Source organism: Mustela nigripes, chromosome 14, assembly GCF_022355385.1.
Source record: "Mustela nigripes isolate SB6536 chromosome 14, MUSNIG.SB6536, whole genome shotgun sequence".
NCBI classification, from domain to species: domain Eukaryota; kingdom Metazoa; phylum Chordata; class Mammalia; order Carnivora; family Mustelidae; genus Mustela; species Mustela nigripes.
In genome coordinates, this window is record NC_081570.1 from 28,616,297 (window position 1) to 28,639,635 (window position 23,339).

Genomic DNA, 23,339 nt, shown 5'->3' on the forward strand with positions numbered 1-23,339 from the left:
ACCCAAATGTTTTTAAGTTTTATTTACAATTATTATGGATGTGATACATTTTTTTCAAATTCCTGGAAGAATACCTATCATATTGTTAAAAACAGTAGACAGTGTACATTACTTTCTGTAATCCTTTCGTTTTTCACAATCACAATGTATTATCTTTACAGGTAGAAACATAAAAATCTGGAAAAATAAAAGCTCTAATACATTCATAAAACGGTATATGTGTGTAATGGTAACTACTGTAATTGTGTTGAGCTATTTTTACAGATATGAAAAGATGGACAAACTGTGTTAAAAAAAAGATTATTTAAGTAACAGTGTATGTCAAAGATACTATATATGGGTCTTTTTAAATGTGCGATTATGGACATTGAAAGGGTATATATCAAAATATCTCTGATGTAGCTTGTTTCATACTTTTCTAAAGTTACATTTTTTTCTACAGTTTTCCTATGACTTTTTAAAAAGCATTAATATCACTTTTATAGTAAGAAAAAAAGAAAAAAAGTCATCTTCATTTTAAAAATATCTATACTCTTTATTAAGCCTCTTTACATCCAGTGACCCAGATTCTTCCACAGCCCCGAAGCTGACAGGTCTGGAAGTGCCCGACCATTTCACAGATGAAGGCACTGGGCTTCAGAAACGGAACCCTGATGGCCCGATTCTGGGTGGTCTTCTCCCACCATGCAGCTGCTCCAAGATCAGAGGAATGTGGCAAATCAGGGGCCAGCTTTGGTTAAAACCCCTGTCATTTCAGCAGTCTCCCCAGCCACTTACTCCCAGACCAGGTGGGTGGGGAAGAGAGGGACAACTCCTCTAAGACAAAGCTCTGAGCATAATTCATGCTGCACCACCTCCCCCTGGTGGCGGGCTCTGGAAACTGAAGTTGACTTGAGGGTTCGGAGCCCCAGCAGTTGGAAAACAGGGATGCGCTGCCGGGACTTCCAGTGGTTGGGCGTGGGATTTTTCAACTCTTACAACAGTGCAAAAAGCAATACGTATCCACCAGAAACCATACTTCACATACTGAATGTGGATCTCTTCCTGGGCTGGCGGCATGCAGTGTGCACCTCTCTCATGACGCTGGGCACCAACAGGGCATGCTGCATGCCGCAGCTCAGTCAGCCCAGAGATCATAAGGGTAAACGACCGATACAGCCATGTGAAGCCCGAACAGCTGTTCTGTTTTCAGTAAATTACATGAGATAGTGAACATTTCATTTCATTTCATTGTAAAATGAAAAGCCCCTGGGGCGCCTGGGTGCCTCAGTGGGTTAAGCCGCTGCGTTCTGCTCAGGTCATGATCCTAGGGTCCTGGGATCAAGTCCCACAGTGGGCTCCTTGCTCAGCGGGGAGCCTGCTTCTCTCTCTGCCTCTCCCTGCCGCTCTGCCTGCTTGTGTGCTCTCTCTCTGACAGATAAAGAAATAAAATCTTCAAAAAAATAAATAAAATAAAAAGTCCTTGTGTTAAATGATTTTGCCCAAATGTAAGCTAATGTGAGTGTTCTGGGGCACATTTAAGGTAGGCTAGGCTAATGCTTGGTAGGTTAGGGGTATTAAATGCATTTTTGACTTACAGTATTTTCAATTTACAAAGGGATTATCAGGATGTAACCTCACTGTAAGTCCAGAAAGATCTGTACTGTCTTCCATCAATTATCACCTTTATTCCTTTAAATCATCAAGAATAATCACCTTCCATCAAGTAATCAGGTATGGGCACAAATACACAGAACAGGCCTGGGTGTCAACCAAGCTCAGAGCTCCGGATGGTGCCGAGGGCGGTGCCACACTCCCTTCCCTGCCCTCTCCTTCCCTACTACTTCTGCGGCGGTGGCTCCTGCCCCGTTGTTCTCCTGCACCACCTTTCCTGCATTCTCTCTCTACCTCCTTCCACTGCCGAGCATCGAAAGTGCAAGGGGTGGCCCATGTGCCCTCAGCCATGATGTCACAGGGAGGCCCCAGCATCAGAAGGCAGTCCTCAGGCTCTAGGCACTGATTTTTCAAGTATGTCAGGTTACCATGCCAGAAAGCACCAATGTCGGTCTTCAACTGTGTCCCCCTAGTCTGCTGATACACACGTGGCTTCCTTACTCTTCCAGGAAGAAGGAAACCTTCAACAGGATATCTGGAATAGGAAGAGAGAAAAACTGGCATATCACCTCTCCAGAGAACATAAAACACCCGATTTATAAAAAATACAGGGGTACTGCAAGGGCATCTTTGTAATGCTTCTAGAGAAGTGAGACACAGACAGAACGCAGACATGGAGTAAATGAAAACCAGTACCTTGTACAAGGCTTTGGTGTTCATCTTCTGAAATTTGGTTCCAGGCCTCAGGCAAAGCTTGGATATTTGCCAAGTCTCCCCACTGGACCGAGGACAGGAGGTACTTTCTCTTTAGGTAACTTCCTTGAAGTTAAGGACTGACTGCTTGAAAAGCAAATGAGGGTGCCTGGGTGGCTCAGTCAGTTAAGCATCTGCCTTTGACTCAGATCATGATCCTGGGTCCTGGTACTGAGTCCCACATCAGGCTCCCTGCTCAGTGGGGATTCTGCCTCTCCCTCTACCCTTCCCCCTGCTCATGATCTCTCTCTCAAATAAATAAATAAAATCTTAAAAAAAAAAAAAAAAGCAAATGCAATATGCTGAAGGGGGAAAATACCCTGGGGAGAGCTACAGGAAGCTCGAGGAACGGAAGAGGGGCTATCATTCTATTTATCCAGCAGCAGAACTCACCTATGCCACCCATCTTTACTGAGCACCTCCTCACTCCCAGTGCTCCAGGGCTGGAGGGATGAGACATGGCCCCAACCACCTAGGATCTCACTGCGGTGAGGGAAAAACCAGGAACTGAAAAGAGAGAATGTCAGTGACATCAAAGAGGATACCATGTGGCAGTTCAGAGGATGCATACCTCCCACTTAGAGAGCAGCAGGAAGATTCTGGCTGGTAGGAAGAGCATAATCGAAGGCACAGAAGTGGGGAAGCATGGATTGGTTTCAGCGCTGAGGAAATCCTCCAATCTGGCCGGCAAGGAACAGTGCGTAGAGCAGTAGGAAAGGTGGCTGAGAAGGCAGGTTGAACCAGAACAGGAAGAGCACTGAAGACCAAAGTGGGGTTTCTGGCCTATGAGCCATGGAAGCGGCTGAAAACTCGATGTAAATGACAGGCAGAATGAAGATGTCTGCAAGACGCAGTGAGGTCACTAGCTGGAGCTGGCTCAAAGGTAAAGCAGCCAGACAGAGAACCCCGTCAAGATGCTGCACAGACCAATGGGTCACATGAGAGGCGAGAAACTATGGAAGAGGTAGTGCAGATAGAGAAGGAAAATCCAAGAAGCACCCAGGAAACACCAAAGCACCTCACAAGTGGCTATGAGGGCATTCTTAGAACAGCACCTGGCATGGCATGTAGTCAGTGCTCAGTATTGTTGGCTGCAGCTCTGTGAAAAACACAGGCTGATTATGTTACTCCTCTTCTCAAAACCTCTGAATAGCTTTCCATCTCACTCAGAGCAGAAGTCAAATCCTTTCAAAGACCTCCAAAGCCCTACAAAGTCTGGCCCTGTCTCTCTGACCATGTCTCCTATTATGGTCCCCCTCCTCACTCTAGTCTAGCCCAGTGGCATCCACATTATTTTCAGGACATATCAGGCACACTACTACCCCAGGGCCTTTGCATGTGATATTTCTTCTACCTGGGACACACTTCCCCCAAAAAACACCCGATTCTCTCCCTTGCCTTTAGGTCTTTTCTTAAATGTCACTATCTGTGAGGCCTCTCCTGACCACCCTATTTAAAATCACAACTCCACCCTCACTCCCCACTCGGCCTGCTTTATTTTTCTCTAAGCTCAGAGACCAAGGAGAACTGACCCCTACCATACAGTTGTATCTCGTGAAAACTGAAATTAAAAAGACTTCCTGAAGCAGCTCTGGACACTGTCTGAAACGTGTGCAAAGGATACGAATGTCGATAATGTCTCTCGATATCCTGCAACCACTCCAACATGTCAGCCACAGAAGGGCTCAGCACCGAAGCCTGCAGGACAGCATCAATGCCAATCGAGTCTGCGTGCTGCTGATAGATCTCAAACACCTGCTCCACGTGCCTGCTGACGGTGTCCCGCACCTTGAGGAGGGTGGCTCTGAGGGGAAAAGTCTCCTGTTAGACAACATCATGAGAAAGGCCTAAGGCAGGGTTCCTCAACCTCAGCACACTCACATGTCGACCTGGATGGTTCTTTGTGGTGGGAGGTTACCCTGTGCATTTAGGGCACGGAGTAGCATCCTTGGCCTCTACCCATTAGATGAGAGGAGCACACCACACCTCCACCTTCCCCAAGTTGTAACGATCGATAATGTCTCCAGATACTGCCAAATGTCCCAATGGAAAAACTGCTCTGCGTGCACATAACTACTGCAGACCTTAGAAAGTTACTTATTCTCAATCATGTATAAAAATGATCCATTTTGTTCACTGCATGCCCTAAGTACTTAGAACACAGAGACTAGCACATAGAATGACAAATACAATGAATGAATCAATGAAAGGGTTCTTATGAAGACTAAATGCAATAATGCTCATAAGGTGCTTAGGGAAGTGCCTAACTCACGGTCAATAGTTATTATTCCACTGGTGACTCCAAGGGACCCAGCCACCAAGAAGGCCACAACTTCCCAAAGGGCAAAGCATTCCCTAACCTATAATTGTGACTTTCAAAATGTGTGGCTTTGACTCACAGGTAAAAAATTAGACAAAATAACGGCCCAATACTCACAAAAAAATAGGTCATCAACTGAAATAAGAGTTCACTACCTCAGAACATACTGCAACGTAATTTAATTGATGCTAATCATCTCTCTTCTAATCAACTAGAAACTAAGTCTGGTTCATCGTTATATTCCCTGGCATCCCATAGGTGCTTATTTTGTACAAATGAATATACAAAGTCCCCATAGATACCCATTTCCCCTTAGTCTACAGCACAGACTATATACACCAGAAACTTCTTTTGTTCTGGTCAAGGAAAGGCCTATGTGCAGAGCGTCTGGGTGGCTCAGTTGGTTAAGCATTTGACCTATGATTTTGGCTCATGTCATGATATCATGGGTCATAAGATGGAGCCCCAAGTGGGGCTCTGTGCTCAGTGGGGAATCTACTTGAGATTCTCTCTCTTCCTCTGCCCCCGTCCCCATTGGTGCTCTTTCTCTAAAATAAATAAGAAAGAAAGAAAGAAAGAGCAAGCCTAAGTGCCAGGTCTCTTGTCTATCCTCAATATTTGTAATTTTAAAATAGAGGGTCTCATTTAGGCATACTAAGAGTTTAGAGACGTACTATGCCTGGCACAGAGACACCAACGTACAGCAGAACAGAATGGTGGTTGAACACTCTGGCCTTGGCGTCGGGCAAACTTGAGTTAGACTTCCAGCTTTACCATTTACTAGCTGTGTGTCCATAGGCAATCTGAGCCTCAGTTTCCTCACCAGCAAAATGGGATTAAGTGAGGTTAAATCAGAGATGTTGAAAATATTTTATGTGAGAATATACATAAAACCCTTAGCTCTAGCACTACTAAGTTTAAAGTACAATTCCTCCCTGCTTTTGACAAAAGAAGACTACAGAGGACTAATTCGCTTTTTCGATTGCTTTTCTTTTTTCCACTGTAACTTCTACTGAGACCATCACTGTTATGCCTTACATGACAAGGGAAATGCCATAAAATAACTTTTTCAAAGAAAGATTAATTAAGAGAGAAAGAGTCTCAAGCAGACTCCGCACTGGGTGCAGAGCCCAGTATCGAGACTGAACTCACCCTGGGAGATCACGACCTGAGCCAAAACCAAGAGGCGGAAGGCCAGCTGACTGCACCATCCAGGTACCCCATGAAATGACTTTTTGATAAGAGGTCCCATTGCAACAAATGGAAAGGAGGCAAGGCTGAGATACCTCCAAATACCGTGTTCTCAAGTAAAGAGAAAAATACTCTTCTGACGGATCCCAGCTACTTATTAAACACCAAGTTTTTCAATCTTTCCGCCAAGAAGGAGCGGCATTGAATTCTTACAGCCTCTCCCCTAACTTGTCCAAGACAGTGTCGCCAGCCGCCAGCTGCTTGCGCCTCAGTCGCTCCTTTAAGTCCGGGAAGGCCCGAAGTGGAGACACATCCTCAAACCGCAGATTCTGTGCCGCCTGCAGCTGCTCCGCCAGGTTGCTGAGGGAGGCCAGGAGGGGCTGGCAGTCCCCCAGGGTGCTCTGCCACAGGCCCTGCTGCTCCTCCACCACGGGAAAGCACTTCCTCAGGGCCTCTTGCACAGCAAGCCAAGGTTGGTCTTGAGCCATCTGCCGAGATAAAAACAGAAAGGAGGCGGGAAGCATTAGGGTCTTAACTCGGCAGGGGAAGTAGCGAGTGATCACCGCGCGCAGGTGAAGTTCCGCCAAACCAGGGTCTCCTCACGATGCGGGCTGTGTATCCCTTCCGACAGGACGTCCTGACGCGAGGTGCTGTCTTACCTTTAGGGGGGCTCCGGAGGCAGGGCCCGGTTTCCCACCTCCTGAAGGGTTGCCTGATCAGACCTCGGAGGCGGTTCGGTTCGCCCGCGCGGCTCGGGTAGTCTCCAGTTTCGGACTGCGGATTCCCCGGGCCGAAGCGCTGTCTCCGAACCCGTACTTCCAGAGCCGGACTCTTGTCTCCTTTCCTGGAAAGTGCCGGTCGCTTTCCCTAACCCAGCAGGAAAACTTAAAGCTAATGCCATCCAAGTCCGAGGACCCGTCTGTGCCGCCACCAGGAGCCCGCGGTCTCTCTGCGCATGCCCCCAGTACGGCTGTCGAGTCGCGAACATCTGTCGTAGACCGCAGTGCCTTCTGGGTCCTGTAGTCCTGCGTGTGCGCCGGCGGCCTGGCCGCGGAGCTTCCTTGTGATTGGATGCTGTGGGACCCTCCTAAGACGGCGACTTCTCATTGGTCAGCCTGTGGCAGTTTGAATTTGGTGGCGGCGGCCGCACGTCCGGTTAGGCACGAAGCTGCTCCCTCCCCTCAGCTGGAGCGGCGAGATCTTTCTCAACCCGTTTGGTGACCCGCAGGTACGTGCCTCGCGACACCTTTATGCTCGGGCCTTCAAAGGCAGGGCGCCCCCACTAGCTCCGTGGGGCGCCCGTCCGCCCTCTCCCGTTCCTCGGCGGCTTCCTTACTCTCCCTCCCCGACCTCGGCCGCTGACCTCCCAGTGGCTGCATCCCCTGCTCCCCGCAGTCTCCACCCAAGCGCCATGGCTCCGGCTAGGAAGGGCGGCAGTCGGGCGGCCAAGACGAACTCGGTTCGGAGCCGGAAGCTCGCTTCCTTTCTTCGGGACTTCGACCGCGAAGGTAGGGGACGGAGCCCGGGGCGGTCGCTGGGTGCCGGTGGCTTGGGGGTGCGGGCTGCAGGGTTCCAGGTCCCGTTCACCGGCCGGTGACCCGTGTTCTGTCGGCTCTGCCCTCTCGCAGTGCAAATACGATCCAAGCAAATTCAGTCGGACAGGCAGAACCTCCTCAAGGAGATGGATAACCTGTACAACATCGAGATCTTGCGGCTCCCCAAGGCGCTGCGCGAGATGAACTGGCTAGACTACTTCGGTAAGAGCCGCTGCCGTCCCCCCAGGCCTGGGCCCCGGGGCGCCTCTGTGGTCGCCTGAGTGAAGTCCTCATGATCACTTTAGGAAATTGCAGCCTAACCACTTCCCCCGCTCCTTATCTCTCTTCCCTGCTTTACCTTTGTGCATAGAACTTAACGTCATCTACACACACACACACACACCCCGCCCAGGTAGGCCAACGTCTTCTCCAAAGGAGAATTTACTGTCTAGTAAATACTTTAGGCTTTCTGTGCCAGAGGGTTCTCTGTTGCAGCTACTCACCTCAAGCTGTTCTAGGTCCAAAACAGCTGTAATGGATGGGCATGTAGGTGTCCAAGGAACATGTATTTAAGGACACGTGGAAATGTGAATTTTGTGTGAATTTCATGTGTCACAAAACACTCTCTCTTTATATTATACAATCATTTAAAGACGAATAAAAGAACAACTTGGTTTGTTTCCAGAGCTCAGATGGGAGGATAACCCCCAAGCAGTGCTTTCTGCATCTTATGGAACCTGTCAATTTAAAAAAAAAAAAAAAGAGAGAGAGAGAGAGAGAGAGAAAATCAAATTGTGACATGCAAGGGCTCAAGTTTTTCTGGTCGGAGAAAAATTGCAACCTGTTCTCCACTCCCTCGTTAAACGTCCAAGGGCATGCAAGAGGCTATCCTTTCTGCTGGGTTACCCTTACTTTTCCTAATTATTATCTATTATATCAACTCCTTCCTGAATAGAAATGCATGTTCTGTTCAAATAATAGACATTTAATGATCTTTGACTTGCCCTTTTATTTGCATGCTTCTATAAATATTCACTGAGCATGTCTCAGTCACAGTGCTAGGGGCTGAAAGTGCTTTGGGAAATAGCACAGACCTTGCCTACCCTCAGGAACTTACAAGTTAGTAGAGGAGGGTCGTTTTAAAAATGCACATGTTATTAGATAGTCAAAATCGTAGGTACCATAAAAGGGAAAGAGTAGAGGTCAGTAGGTACATTTATCTAGTGCTGTACGTTTATATGTGCTAGACAGGTATTGTACTGAGTGTGTTACATATGTTAACTGACTTAATGTTCACAACAAAGGTATTCATTGTTAATATTGCTCCTCTTTTACAGGTGACAGAATTAAGGCACAGAGAGATTAGTTACTTTGCTCAGGGTCTCATAAGCTAGTGAGTAGCAGAGGGTGTTTAAACCCAAGCAATCTGTCTGGTTCAAAGCGTGAATTCTTAACAGTTCTACAGGACACTATGAGAGTTTCTAGAAGGAGGATTAACCTAACTTTATTCTACATCTAAATCTTGCACAGACCTCTTCGTTCAACACACACTGGCTGCATAACCACCCTATGCCATATTTTTGCCCAAAACTGTCTTCAAGGAGTTTAGTTCAAGGCAGCAGATGGGGGGATGCTTAAACAGCTCTGAGTAGTTGTTTGGTATGATGAGAATTGAGCAACTAGCTCAGCAGTTTGCCGCAACCTGTTGTCATAGAGAAATAAAGACTTTGGGGTTTTAACTGAGTTTCGAAAGACAAATTAGAAATTTTCCGGGTGCAGAGGTGCATTTCCAGTAAAGAGAATAATTATAAGCGAGGAGGGGTAGAGGCACCGGAGACGGTGGCACATCTGGGAAATAAGGACTTTGGTGTGGTGGGACCTAGAATATGCTATAAGGCGGCCAGTCAGGTGTGGAGAAAAAAGAGGTTACAAAGGGCCTTGAGTGTTGAAGCCAGGGCTTAATCTAGTCCAGTTTTAGACAGCTAATGGGAAGATGGTTTATCATTAAGATCTGATAGTAACTAAATAAAATGTTCTTTTCAAAGCCCTTGGAGGAAGCAAACAGGCGCTGGAAGAGGCCGCAACAGTAAGTGATCTGTCCTATTTTGGAACTATGGTTAGTTTTTAAGTTTAATCCCATCACAAAATCCAACCAGTGGGTGTTTACCATGGAAGAGGGCTCCTAGGGAACATGACCTGTTTGTGCCAACTGCAAAACTATGGTTGTCAAAGGCTGAGTCTGTGAAGCCCAGATACTATCAAGTTCCGCAGAGGGAGGCATTCTGTTTTGGGCAGGTTCCTTGTAGCTCTCCGCCCTGACCTCTCAGGCAAAGCAAAAGCCTCAAGCCCAGTCCCTCTAAGCCCCTGGGTCATTACCTGACAGCCTGGTCTGCTAGGTGTCAGAGATTGCTGTTTTATTTTTATTTTATTATAAAGATTTATTTATTTGAGAGAGAGAGAGAAGGGTGGAGGGGGAGAGGGTTAGAAAAACTCAAGCAGACACTGCATTGAGCGCAGAGCCAGACATGGGGCTCGAACTCACCACCCCAAGATCACAGCCTGAGACAAAATTAAGAGTTGGACGCTCAACCAACCGCACCAGCCAGGTCCCCTGAGACTGTTGTTTTATCACGTCATCCTCTAGAAGCTTCGCTCTTATTTGGGACTCTCGGGATTCCTCACCCTCTCTCACCTCTTTCATCCCAGCATCAGCGTTAGGATTGAAGACAGTCAGATGGGGAAGCAAAATAAAGAGTTCACATTTTAGATCTGTACTGTCCAATACAATAGCCACCATTAATCAATCAATCAATTAGAATTAATTAAATCAATCAATCAATTAATTAAATAAATCATTAGTCCATTAAAATTCATTAAATTAAAACTTCAGTCCCTCAGAGACACTAATCACATTTCAAATATTGACCAGCCACAAGTGACTAGTGACTACATATTGGTAGCCCAGAAATAGAGCATTTCTACCCTTACAGAAAGTTTTGTTATACAGTGTTGGGGACTAGTCCATAATGGTCTTCACAGAGACCCTAGGCTCTCTAAAATCAGACAAAAACAATGCACATACATACATGCATTTGTTATCTTTCTGGAGAGAATGTTTATTATAACCTTCATCAGGTTTACAGAGTGAACCCAAAAATCTACCTCCTTTTCTGCATTATTAGAATCTCTTGGAATCTCAGGGTTTGAAGGGACCTGACTACATAGGGTACATGGTAGCATTGAATGGCAGATCTCCACCTGCCTCAGAAGTTAAAGGTGTTTCAGAGTCAGTTGTTCAGTCAGGAAAGAGTTTGGAGATGAATATTATAGGAGAGGAGTGGGAATCACTGAAAAGTAAAATCAAGAGCTAGTAAAACATTCTTAGTTCTGGCTTTCTCTTTCTTTGTAACATGTTCCCTCCTCCACACACCCAGATCTGGTGTTTCAAATGACTTACCTCTGAGATGAATTATACTCGTTAGCTAATGTATCACCCTCATTTTAATTAATTAGACATACAGAACTACAAATCAGAGAGCTTCTAGTGTAATATGAAATAGCCGGTGTCATCACACCAAGTCAAGAGAATTGTAGCCTTAGCTAATATGCATTAGAACTCAGGAAGGGCATGATACTTTGGCACAAAAGTTCATAATGATTAGGTATGTGCGGGTCTCCCAAGACCACTCCCAGGAAGCCTCACAGATCTGAGCATATAGTCCTCCTGATGGCTGTGATTTATTACGTGAAAGGATATAAAGCAAAATCAACAAAGGGAAAAGGTGCCTGGGCCAAAGTTCAGAGGAAACCAGGTGTAAGCTCCCAAGAGTCCTCTCCCAGTGGAGTCACATGTGACGCCTTAATTCAACACACGTGAAACGGTGTCTACCAGAAAAGCCTATTCGAGACTCAATACCCAGGAATTTTCACTGGGGGCTTGTCACATTGGCATCATCTGCCTAGCATGTACCGAAATTCCAGACTTCCAGGAGTAAAACAGGTATGCAGCATAAGCCATGTTGTTTGTACAAAGCTTAGGCCCAGACAGCCATTCTAACCAGGGAATGGTGGGAATCCTGAAATCCAAGTTCTCATGCAAGCTGCAAGCCCATGCATGCAAATAGGCCTCTCTATGGATATCAGTCTTATGCCTGTTAACTCTTCTACACAAAGATAATCAGTGGTCTGCCACCACTGACACCTTCATAACATGCAAGTTGTTTCTAGAGATGGCACCTAGTTGTCCACTATCCACTCCATCGACCACTCCAGACCTCACTAAGCTCCTACAGCACTGTCTCTTGCTAAGATTAGACAGCCTCAGAATGCTCCTCCGAACACTCCCTGGACTCCCTACCAGTCTGGAGATGAAACCTGTCATCCCTAGTCTGTAACACCTCCTCTGATACTTACATGTGTCCTGCAGGAAAAGGCAGAGAATCATGCCTGCTCGTAGCTATTCTCATTCACGTAGGTGGTCACCAATGGGAGCACATTTAATTAGAACGGTGATAACTAGAAGCCTTTTTGAAGGGCCTGTGGGTGCAACAGAAAACCTTATTGACTCTCTAGACTTTAAAAAAGAGAAAAGTTTAGTACAGCACCAAGTGAGAGAACGTGAGTCATTAGCAACCTGTATTGTTTGCCAACGGGACATAATCAAATGCAACCACTTTCCCTGAGTGTACAGTCAAGAGGAAACTTGGACATGTGCATCAGACACATGAAGAAGTTGTTTAGAGTAGCAAAAGACTGTTGACAGGAGATTGGAGAAATTAATTGTGAAAGAGTCACACACTGGGATGCTACATGACATTGAAAACAAACTACGCCAGAAGCGGCAGAAGCGAAACCAAATAAAATGTTTTTTAAGCACATATACCTTTATAAAAAAAACAAAAACAAAACAACCCACACAAACATGCTTTCTTTTAAGCAGATGCAATGATAGTGGTCACCTTTGGGAGAAGACGAGGAAATAGAACAGGAAAGACTACAGAGCTAGAAGCAAGTAATCAGCAATGTTTTAGCTCTTGGGTTGTATAGTGCATTTATAGGAGCTCACTAAAATCATGTTATAACTAATACGTAACAGTCTTATAAGTAATAAATAATGTGTTTTTGAAATTAATTGTTTTGAGTCTTAAAATATTCCCGATATTTGATGGAATATGCCTGGTGTTTTCTGGCCGTGTTGGCAACAGGCAGACCTGGATATCACAGAAATAAACCGACTAACAGCAGAAGCTATTCAGACACCCTTGAAATCTGCCAAAAGTGAGTACTTTTCAAAACCCCTTGTTGAACTGGGAGAGTGGAGGCCAGGTGGCAGGCTGGTTGCTCAGAGAGGCCTCAGTGGCCTTCCTTCTAATGCCTAGTCCTGGGTCTTGCAAATCTGATAATGTGGTTTTGGCCGCTGCATTGAGTTCATCATATGCAGGACTGATAGTGAGCAAACTGCCGGCCCTTGCGGGGGCAAGAGTGAGAGTGGAAGGAGAGGGAAAGCTGTGTGGGAAGCATGACTGCCCCTGGCTCCGCCAGTTAGAGGGTGGCAGGACTGAGAGGCGTTACGGGACATGGTGAGGCCCGCCAAGGCACCCCCATGTGATCAGAAGGGTTGAGAGAGAATTGTGAAAGGACCAGTATCCTCCGGGCGCCATCCCACATTCCTGGACTCAGTGACCTGCTGTGGAAAATCATTCCTCCCTCACACCCCACACTCTGAGAAATGCTGTCCCAGAGGGAACATGTTTGGGAAACCCGGTTGTGACCCGTGAGCATCATGGAGCAGGAACAGGATGAGCCCTACTACAGACTTTGTGTCACTGTCATTAAGCTTTCATAGCTCAGTGCATCCACTTCTTGTGAGGCGAGGCCTGACCCAGGGCCTGGGTCTTGACCCAGGGGAGGGCCAGAAACAAGGCCCAGTTCTTAGTCCATTTTGCTTTCCGTCAAATGGCCTCGTAGCATGAAGAGACCGGGAGCTTTCACTTTGCCGGTGTCACACTCCAGTGCTGCCTTGGTGAGATTACGACAAAACTGGGCTCGAGTGTTCCTGGAGATCCTTGGTGGCATATTTATAGTGTGTTAGTTCAGTTTGGGTTGTCTCCACATTTGGGGAAAACTGATTTCTCTTCTGGATTCCACAGTCTTGCTCAAGTGGTGGGGGAGGGGGTCTTCTGATCTCACCTGTGGGAACAGACACACAGGATCCAAGTCAACCAACAGTAAAACTTCGCTTTGTGCCCTCTTGACCATTGGGCTTTGTCTACGTTATAAGCTAGTTCCAAAAAGGAAAGAAAAAAAGATAAATATATTATTTAATGTGTCAGAAAGTAAAAAGCTAAAAAGCTGTCCAGTCTGAGACCATACCCCCCATGATCAGATGCCTGAATTATCTCTGGAATCCCTGCTCAAGATTGTTTGGCTCGGGTTTGTATAGAGCTAGCAGTGAGACACTAACTTTCATCACTAAACAGCTATGGTGCTTAGAAAGTTTTCTAATCTATGTAAATAATAATATTGTAATAAATAATTTTTTTTAAGATTTTATTTATTTATTTGACAGAGAGAGAGAGAGATCACAAGTAGGCAGAGCGGCAGGCAGAGGGGGGCGGGAAGCAGGCTCCCTGCCAAGCAAAGAGCCCAATGAGGGGCTTGATCCCAGGACCCTGAGATCATGACCTGAGCCAGAGGCAGAGGCTTAACCCACCCAGGTGCCCCATAAATAATTCTTATAACACATGTCCCGTATTGTCAAAAGGGCTCTATGTGGGCGCCTGGGTGGCTCAGTTGGTTAAGCGACTGCCTCTGGCTCAGGTCATGATCCTGGAGTCCCAGGATCGAGTCCCGCATCAGGCTCCCTGCTGTGTAGGGAGTCTGCTGCTCCTTCTGACCTCTCTTCTCTCGTGCCCTCTCTCTCTCTCAAACAAATAAATAAAATCTTTAAAAAAAAAAAAGAGCTCTATGTTCATGTGTTCCACAGACACTTAAACACTCACAGGCACAATTCTAGGGTTTGGGGAAATAGGAACAAAAATAACAAAGATGCTGTTCTTGTGGAGTGCGTTCCAGGTCTCACTGTCCCTGTGAAGTGACTACTCCCTTTTATAGATGAGGACACTGAGGCAGCGCAGTGAAAGCCCCATGACCTGGGCTGTGCTAGGACCAGGCCTCACGCTCAGGTCTAGCCGAGTCCAATGTCTGCACTCTCAGCGGGATGCTGGGCATCATGTGGGCTTCGTTAATCAGTCTGGTTAGTTTTCTCTGTCTAAACTCTCTTTAAAAAAAAAAAAAAAAGTTATCTTGTTTATATTCAAAGTCTATTTCTTGATTACAGCCAAAGATTTCATACGTTTTATTTCCTCCAAGAAACATGAATGCATGAAAATTTACTCCTATGAGAAAGATGACTCTGTTAAAACTGTTTCTTACAGCACGAAAGATAATGAAATTGGATGAAATGATAGTGGAAGAAGAAGAAGAAGAAAATAAGAAAAAGAATCTTCAAACTTCAAGAGTAAATAGCCACTTGTGTTTGGGGCTGGGAGCTGACGGGGGACAGCGAAACACAAAAATACCTAACGTCCCCGGTGCCCCACCCTGACCCACCAGCGTTCACTGTTTCGCAGAGAAGAACCACTTTAATGGCTCATATGAAAGCCTTCAGAGAAGTGGGTACACAGCACATAGAACGCAGAAGAGGAAGCTATCAAATTTTACCTCCCCGCTTAGGGTACACCCAGACTTTTAAAAGTGAGGGAGATTTCACTAGCTGAAGAAGAAAGGGCGGGGAAGCCCAGGAGGATAGATAGGAACGTTCTCTCTAGTTCCATTTAAAGAACAGGAAGCCATTGGGGATGACAAGGCTATAAGCTGTGGGTGATCTGCCTACAGGAGGGCCCGAAGATGAATGACCTTGTGTGCTGAGCTCAGAAGTTTGCATTTCATCAGGTTGGTCACATTGAGTGACAAATGGATGAGGGGAAAAACCAGAGATAAGGAAACTAGTTGGGAGGCTGTTGTAATTCTTAAAATGAGGTCCTCATGCTATACACAGAGAAAGGATTTTTTTTAAAGATTTTTATTTATTTATTTGACAGAGAGGAAGGGAAGCAGGCTCCCTGCTGAGCAGAGAGCCCAATGCGGAGCTCGATCCCAGGACCCTGAGATCATGACCTGGGCCTGAGCAGAGGCTTTAACCCATGTAGCCACCCAGGCACCCCAGAAGGGATAGTTTTGACACACGTGAGCAGGACCGGTGGAGGAAGCGGGGAAGCAGGGATACCCGATCGGTTTCTAGCCTAGGTGCCCCTCGTCCATGGAAGGCGGCCCACAGGAGGGTGCTGGGTTCCGGCGAAGGCGAGCAGCCGTGGTGCCAATTACCTGACACGTTGAAGGGTCCATCCTTTTCTGAAATTTCAGCCTGAAGTTCATGGAGAAGTAGGAGGTTGAGAGGCACACTGACTCCTAGTGTGGGCATCGATGAGGTCATATGGGGAAGGCATGGAGGGGGAGGCTGAGGACAGGTGCCTGGAGGGAAGCTTACACAGCAGCCTGTGCAGGGACAGCCAGAGCAGCAGGGAAGATCGGGCACTCCAGGATGGTGTGCATGGGGGAATGATGGGGGCTGGCCAGGCTACAGTCAGTTTAAGAGATTTATCTTTAATCTTGGCCAAAACTGTGTACTTTGAAGACCAAAGCGGTGGACGTCCTTAGTTCACCCGCCGTGTTCCGTCTTACTTACGGCACTCACTTCCGGGAGATAGAGCTCATGTTCATCAATTCACATTTCCAGACTTGACCCCCGTCCCCTCCTTTTCTTACCTGTCCTCGTTTTCCCCTTTTTGGGGCTTCTTATAACCACAGTGTCATTTGATTGTGAATCCAGGTCAAAAGGTGTCCTCCATCCAAGAAGAGAACCCAGTCCATACAAGGAAGAGGCAAAAGCAAAAGGTGACGACTTTTCCAAATGTCCGTGTGTGTTTTGGTTTTATTGGAGAGCCCCATCCATCATGGCAGAGACGGGGTGCAAGGGTTTTTGTGGCCTCTGCTTGAATAGAACTTGAATCTCCAAGCCGGAGGGGCCTCTAGAAATGATCTGACCCAACATGTTCTCCAGTTCTGCCCATGTTCTCTATCCTCTCCTACCTTTTTTGTTTGTTTTAATTGCACCAGGGAGAGTGAGGACCAGAAACCTATCATAAGGACTGTATATTTTGTGCATTTGCCTGACAGCCCACGTGCAGAGCACCCCCCCCCCCCCAACCCTGGGGCCAGTCACAAAGTGACTCACCTACCTACAGTTGTTCCTTGAGTTGGTCCACCTGTTTCCTAATCAGTAAAGAATCACTGTGGACTTGAACTGATTATGCTGGGCCCTGCTAAACCATTTGGGATGGGGAACGGGGGGCCACATCTCAAGAAGATTAGAAAGTAGTGGCTGGGACGTGTGTCTGTGAAGGACACTCCCTGAGCAGTGGTGGCTGCCTAGCAAGAGGGCGGGAGCTCCAGCTGAGGGGCCCTCGGGGTGTGGAGAAGGTGTCTCCTTCCTCCTGTTATCCTGACTCAGAGGCTGGACTCTGGAAGCTTTCTGCCCAGCTTCAGAGCTCTGGCTCCCCCTTCATTGGCTCTGTGACCTTGGCCAAGTTGCTGGAGTCGGTACACTCGAGTTCTGTGGCTGAAAATGAGGATCACAGCTGTGTGTCTCGGGTTGTTGGGAGGGCTGCACAAGCTGGTGTATGCGAGGCACTCGGGACATAGCCACATGGTCAGCGCCCTCCAGGTGTGACCTGTGGATGTAAAGGCCAATTTTTTTTTAAGATTTTATTTATTTATTTGACAGAGATCACAAGTAGGCAGAGAGACAGGCAGAGAGAGAGGGGGAATCAGGCTCTGCTGAGTAGAGAGCCCCATGTGGGGCTCAATCCCAGGACCCTGAGACCATGATCTGAGCTGCAGGCAGAGGCTTTAACCTCCTGAGCCACCTGGGCACCCCTAATGGCCACTTTTTACCCACAGGTCAAGCCATTATAACACTGTCACCCCAGCTGTGGGCCGGCTGGAATTGTCTATGGTGAAGCCAACCCCAGGCCTAACCCCCAGGTTTGACTCGAGGTGAGTAATGGGGGTAGCCCCTGCGTCTGATGGGAGCCCACCAGTTCACCTCAGTCCATAAGAAGAGCTAGTGGGAAAACACGGCTCCTTGGCCCCACAAGGCCTCTTGGAAGAGGGTAACTGTCTGGGCTTCTGAGCGTCTGCTTCTCCCTTAAGTGCAGGTTCACCTGTTTTCAGCAACAGAATAAGTCTTTATTTGATGAGAGGCAGAGAACATTCTGCCTCTGAGGACTAGGAGGCCTCTAGGGACTCTTGCTCAGCCTTTTTTGAAATGGGTAGGTACTCTCCTGTACCCTTGGTGAGAGTGTGGATGGGCACCACGTCACGCTGGGGAGACTGACGTGACCCAGGCTGGAAGCCAGTCTCTTCCACCGGCTGGTCAACTGGACAGGAGATGCTCTGGGGCCAGAAAGAGGCGACTCTATGTGCTGACGGAGCAGCGCCGTGGCCACGGGCCCCTCCCAGCGTGCTGTATGACAGCGTGTCCTAAGTGATCCCATTTGTGTTTATACAGAGGATGTTTCTGGAAGGCATTAAGGATTTGAAAGTCAGAATCTCTGGGGTGAGGAGAGGGAGGGAGAAAGACTTCTTTTAATTCCCAGTCTTGAACTGTTTTTTCATATGCACGTAAAGCAAAAGACATTTAGAGAAAAACAGGTAGCAGGATTTTAACTGTCTTGAGAAAGTTCATTTGGGAATTAATATAATGATGTAATCTCTGAATCCTCCTTTTTTGACCCTGGAAAATTCCTCTTGCTGGAAGCACTTAGCCACTCTTGGAAGTGCATTAACCATAGTTTATTTCTGGCTCTGGATGGATGGATGACTGGTGTCCATGCAGAGCTTGGGACCCAAGATTTCCATGGATAAGAACTGACTTTGGCTAGATGTGTGTTTGATCATTACAAGCTCCCTTCTCCAGCTGTGTGTAGTCATTACTGTTTAAAAAGACTTTTTGCCCTAAATTTAGAACTCGCCTTCTTAGAAATGCAGGATTTGAAAACTACAGCTTGAGGCCAGATGGGGGTTGGAAGAGCTCATGGCGCCTTGTGTCATTCACTCTGCCAAGCCATCTTGACAGAGATCTTCCCACTTCACAGGGTCTTCAAGACACCGGGCCTACGGACCCCAGCAGCCAGAGAGCGGATCTACAACGTCTCTGTGAATGGCAGCCCCCTTGCTGACAGCAGAGAGGTTTTCCTCACGGTGCCGGTGGGCGGTGGAGAGGTGAGCGTTTCACAGGGCGGCCGGGCCACCACGCACAGCTCCCTGGGCGTTTCTTTCCTTGGCCCATCACCCACTTCTCATCCCCACAGTCCTTTGGGTTGCATGGGTCCTGACGCGCACACTTCCACAGGACTCAGAACCAGGTTTCTCACCCAGGCTGGGCTCCTTGCCGGGCTCCATGTTCCTTTTGTTCATCAGCTGACATTTGCCCACCTGCGTTGTGGCTCCCCCCAGGTGTAGACAACCTGCTTCCTGCTCTAGAGAATGCGTTCAGTAGCTGAGATAGGTTCACAGTCAAGTCTAGTGGCACGTGACATGGACAGTAAGGGACACCCTAAAGGGAGTGCAGAGGAAGGCAGCAGCAGGGTGTGCGTTCTAGAAAGGGGAGCATGAACTGTGTCTCCCACTCTGGAAAAGCCAGAGGGGTTCTGAGTCGGGCTGAGCCCAGTTGCCCTGAGCTGAGTGGAACAAGTTGCAGATGTCAGCTCCCAGGAGGGAGGGAAGGTGTGTCTCAGTTGTGTCTGCAGGGCACTTCTAAGCTCAAGTCCCTGCCCTTAGTCCCCGCCTGGGTGAGCCAGCCGCTGGCCAGTGAGAAACACTGCTGTTGTTATCTCCTCAGGGCAAGCACCTCTCCTAACTGCCTTGCCTGCCCCCCTCCCCCCGCTCCCCCTGCCCAAAGTGCAGGGTATCAAGGGGACCCCTGGGGCACAGTGGGCCCTTGAGTGCAGGATCCTGCCCTGGGGGGACATGGCAACTGAGCGCACCCCGCTCTCCACACAGAGCATGCGATTGCTGGCTAGTGACTTGCAGAGGATGGACATCGCACAGCTGGACCCCGAGGCCTTGGGAAACATCAAGAAACTCTCTGTGAGTCTCGTAACCCTCCGCTTGCTCAGTTCAGCTGTACATTGGATTGTCTTTCCGCCTGGGCTTCACACTTAGCATTGTGCTGTCTTCTTCCCCCAAGGGACTGTAGCTGTTCTCCTTACCCCGCAGCACTTCCGTCCCTGGACTGATGCTGCCTTTCAGTGTCTCCCGGGCTGCAGTTCCACCGCAGACTCAGACTTCTGCCCCAGTTGGGGCAGTTGGTGCCAGATGCAAGGGCGTGGTTGACTGCGGGGAAGGAAGCTTCCTGGAGGGAGAGAGGGAGGGGCTTGTTCCGAGGAGTCCCGCAGAATCCGAGAGTGCGGAACAGCCAGGCCTCTGGAGCCGTGGGACCGTCAGTGACAGTGTGTGGAGCTCCATTCTGGTGCTCCCGTAGCCTCTCTGTCTGAAGCCCACACATGCGCTTCTGCGACGCTCCTCCATCCCTCCCTCTTGGCAGAGAACCTCCTCCAGGGGGCCCTGGGTCCCTGCTCCTTCTCCTTCAATACTGGCTTGCTTGTGACTTCTGGCAGCCGCACTCCCAACTCTGACTTCGCTGCTCTGATGCCCAGCACTGACTGTCCCCTTCTTGTCGCCCCTTCAGTTCTCAGAAGGGAAAGTAAATTGATTCAGCTTTGGTCAGATGGGTCTCCGTGGTCCAGTCAGCACCGTCTCGGGCGGTGGATGGGACCCCCCTTCTGGGGGCATCTGTGAAGGGTACATCCAGGGCACACGGCCCAGTGTCGAGGGCCCACACACACCTAGCGGCCCTGATCCAGTGACGTTCATTCTCTCGTCTGCACCCATAGCACGACTGGCTCATCTGAGGTCTTGTTTTACTCCCGCGTTCAGATGAGGAGTGGGCATTCAGAACAGTTACTTAGTTTGTGATCCAGCTAGAGCTGTGGAGGGCTGAGATCCACTCAGACCTGCCCACCCCCGAGGTGACTATCAAGTGGCTACCAGGCACGCATGGTCAGTGGCCTTTTCTCTCAGTGACCTGCCCCTTTCCGTTGTAGAGCCGCCTTGCTCAGATCTGCAGCAGCATACGGACTCACAAATGAGGCTGCTGCCCCAAGGAACCGAGCTTGACGGGATGGACTTTCTGCGGACACTTCCAGGACCCTGAAGAGACTTCTTCCCTTCCGGCTTACTGTTTGTTTGAGTGTGAAGTTCCAGAGCAGGGAGTGGTGTTCTTCTGGGAGAATTCGGGAAGCGGGGAGACACACTGCTCCCCCATCGGTTAGATTAAGCTTTGCTGTTCACGCCTCCCAACCCGACTGCCTGCTGCATCCATGCAGTCGAAACTTCCTGTCACTCTCCTGGCAGAATTCTCCTTCCTGCTCTCAGAGCTGCTGCCGTCTGCCTCCTGTAACCCAGCCTCCTCGCCATCCTGCCGCTACTTCAGTGGAGGTGACGGGAGAGAACCTCAGGTTCCCAGGAAGACCACCTGCTCCCCCTCCTCAGAGTACCCTCTGCATCTGGCATTTCTGCTCTGTGTTGCTTGAGGCTGGGAGTTTTAGGCTCAAAGCAGTGAGAGCTCTGGGCCATGGGAGGAGCCGTGCAAATGGGGACAGGACGGCAGAATGGGACGTGTCCCAGCAGTAGCCACAGCAGAGCCCACCTCAGCCCAGCCCCAGCCTTGCTTTCTGCGGTGGTGGATACTCAGTGGGGCTTCAGGATCTTACGCCCGCTGTGCGCAGTAGTTTTTTCCAAGCTGACTGTGGAACTGGGGTTTGTATTTATCTCTTTACCGAAGACCAAAAACTGGTTTGGAGGCAGCTTCCACGTCTGGCACCTCTACCTCTCTAGATGGTAGGAATTTGGATAAGAGAATTCTAGGGCTTAGTTTAGTCTAGGGTTTTACGTGACCAGCTGCAGAGAAACTATCTCTAAGCTCTCCGTGGTCCAGTGGTCCCTGCCAGGTCCACAGACTTCACAGAGAGCACTTCCTCTTATGGGGATCAGTGAGGGGCAGGTGTGAATTGCCTGGTGGCCTCATTCCACGTGTTTGGCCTGTGCTCCGGGCATTGGCTAGTTAACTCAGAGTCCGTCCCATGGTCCCTGTGCTCCAGCCTGCACCTCCGCCCCAACGAATCATGAGATGTGGTCCAAAAGTACGGAAACTCAGGAGTTCCTGCCCCACGCTCGAGGGCCCCGTGTTCTCCTGTGTGGCTCTGTGTTCTACTCCGTGTCACTTTGCTCTGTGACCCTCCTAGCAATCCAGTCCTGTTGCAGTTGTATTCCTTTCAAGTTGTTTTATTCTCCCTTTCCTGAGACTTTTGTGCATATTGTGTTCCTGATTAATGGCATCTTTTAAGCTGTTGTAATTAGGGCTACTGAAAGGTACCCGTTTTCAATAAATTGTGGGTTGGTTTGTTTTTAATCAATATTCAGCCTCTCTGTCCTCTGCAAGCTGCGCTACCTGGAATTAGAGGCCGTCTGGGAGCTGCAGCTGTTGGAGTGGGGCCTCTGAGCAGCTGCTTCCCTCAGAAGATAGAGAAACCTCTCCCGTAGCAGAATCTCTGTGATACCTGAAGAAGGGGCCCCTCACCCCAACCTGCAGGCCATCGGTAACCTATCCCAAGTAGGTTTCCCTCAACACCTTTGTTCACAAGAAATTGACACATGGGAGGACAAAATCTAGGCTATGCGTAGTTCACACACTGAGTCAAGGCTTATTGGTCAGGAGCAAAGCAGGAGCACAGATAATACAGTTTTCATGCTTCTCACTTCCCAGATCTGGCAGATCTGCCTGCCTAAAATTCTTTCTGCACTGAAAATGAGCCACATGGACCTGATGGCAGAAGAGCAGAATGGGTCATTATCTAGCCCTTTCATCTGGCACTAACACTGATGGATGGGGAGGGGTCCCGTGGTCAGTGGCAGCTCTGAAATAAAGGTTACTCATTTCAAGGGACTTCGTCACCAAACCTGAGGCTTCTCCCCTTTCCTTCATCCTTTGGTGCAGTGTCAAGAAGAGCCTGGCATGAAGGAAACACTTAGGACCCAACCTGCTTGAGCCGGAGACATCCTCACCCTATTTTATCCCACTAGCACCGCCGCCTAAATGAACCCAGGTGCAGGGCATGTGTAGTATGTAGCAGGTGCCTTATAGATGCTAGTCCTGCGATGAAAATCAAGAGTCTTTCGTCCCATATAAGGGGTGAGCGTGGAGGGTAATGAGTGCTCCATCCCAGGATTGAAAGCATGGGCTGAACTAATTTAAATTCTACTGCCAGTGCACAGACCAAACATATACATTCACTGGATTTTGTTTTTTCAAATTAGTTACAATTTTAAAATTGTGAGATTTCACAAAAATGATTGCTAGCCTCCCAAAAAATAAGATCTGGTAACACAGCCAGCTGGAGCTGAGAGCAGCTTTCCTTAAAGAATCCTCTCCCCATTCAAAATAGCCCCTGCTAGATCGCTTCCCTTTTTTACATGCCTCACCCTGGAAGGCAATTTACTTTGTACCCTCTACTGTGTAGATGAAGTATTCGGAAGAAAAGCAGAGTTGCTCTGGGTTGAAGGGAGCATGGAGCACCGAGTCCTCCCCTTCACTAGGGCACCTGAGGCAGCCACGAAGAGCCCTAGAGTTCTGATAAATACCGGGTTCATTCTTTGCCCTGCAGGCTTCCTGATATTTCCAGAAGCCCTAGCTGGGGCTTCCGGTGGAAAGAATTCCAAATGTACGGCCTTACAAAGAGTTAGATTACATTATTCTTGCGAAGAGC

The 23,339-nt window shown here is 48.5% G+C and overlaps 2 protein-coding genes across 3 annotated transcripts; one reads left to right on the top strand and one right to left on the bottom strand.

Moving 5' to 3' along the window:
• Positions 1-510: 510 nt before the first annotated feature.
• Positions 511-6,833, bottom strand: AIRIM (AFG2 interacting ribosome maturation factor). Its single transcript, XM_059377313.1, has 5 exons — positions 6,517-6,833; positions 6,071-6,345; positions 3,971-4,150; positions 2,290-2,408; positions 511-2,128 (listed from the first exon to the last, which is right to left on the bottom strand). Exons 2-5 carry the CDS (start codon positions 6,343-6,345, stop codon positions 2,091-2,093), a joined length of 612 nt encoding a protein of 203 aa, XP_059233296.1. The 5' UTR covers positions 6,517-6,833; the 3' UTR covers positions 511-2,090.
• A 139-nt stretch (positions 6,834-6,972) lies between these two features.
• On the top strand, positions 6,973-21,989 carry CDCA8 (cell division cycle associated 8). Of its 2 annotated transcripts, none has more exons than XM_059376373.1 (11): positions 6,973-7,085; positions 7,228-7,365; positions 7,486-7,614; positions 9,438-9,478; positions 12,597-12,669; positions 14,829-14,911; positions 16,283-16,347; positions 17,413-17,508; positions 18,609-18,735; positions 19,516-19,602; positions 20,619-21,989. In XM_059376373.1, exons 2-11 carry the CDS (start codon positions 7,269-7,271, stop codon positions 20,661-20,663), a joined length of 843 nt encoding a protein of 280 aa, XP_059232356.1. In that variant the 5' UTR covers positions 6,973-7,085; positions 7,228-7,268; the 3' UTR covers positions 20,664-21,989. The 2 variants fall into 2 exon arrangements, with proteins under 2 accessions (XP_059232356.1, XP_059232357.1); XM_059376374.1 differs by having other exon boundaries at positions 7,253-7,365.
• Positions 21,990-23,339: the final 1,350 nt, after the last annotated feature.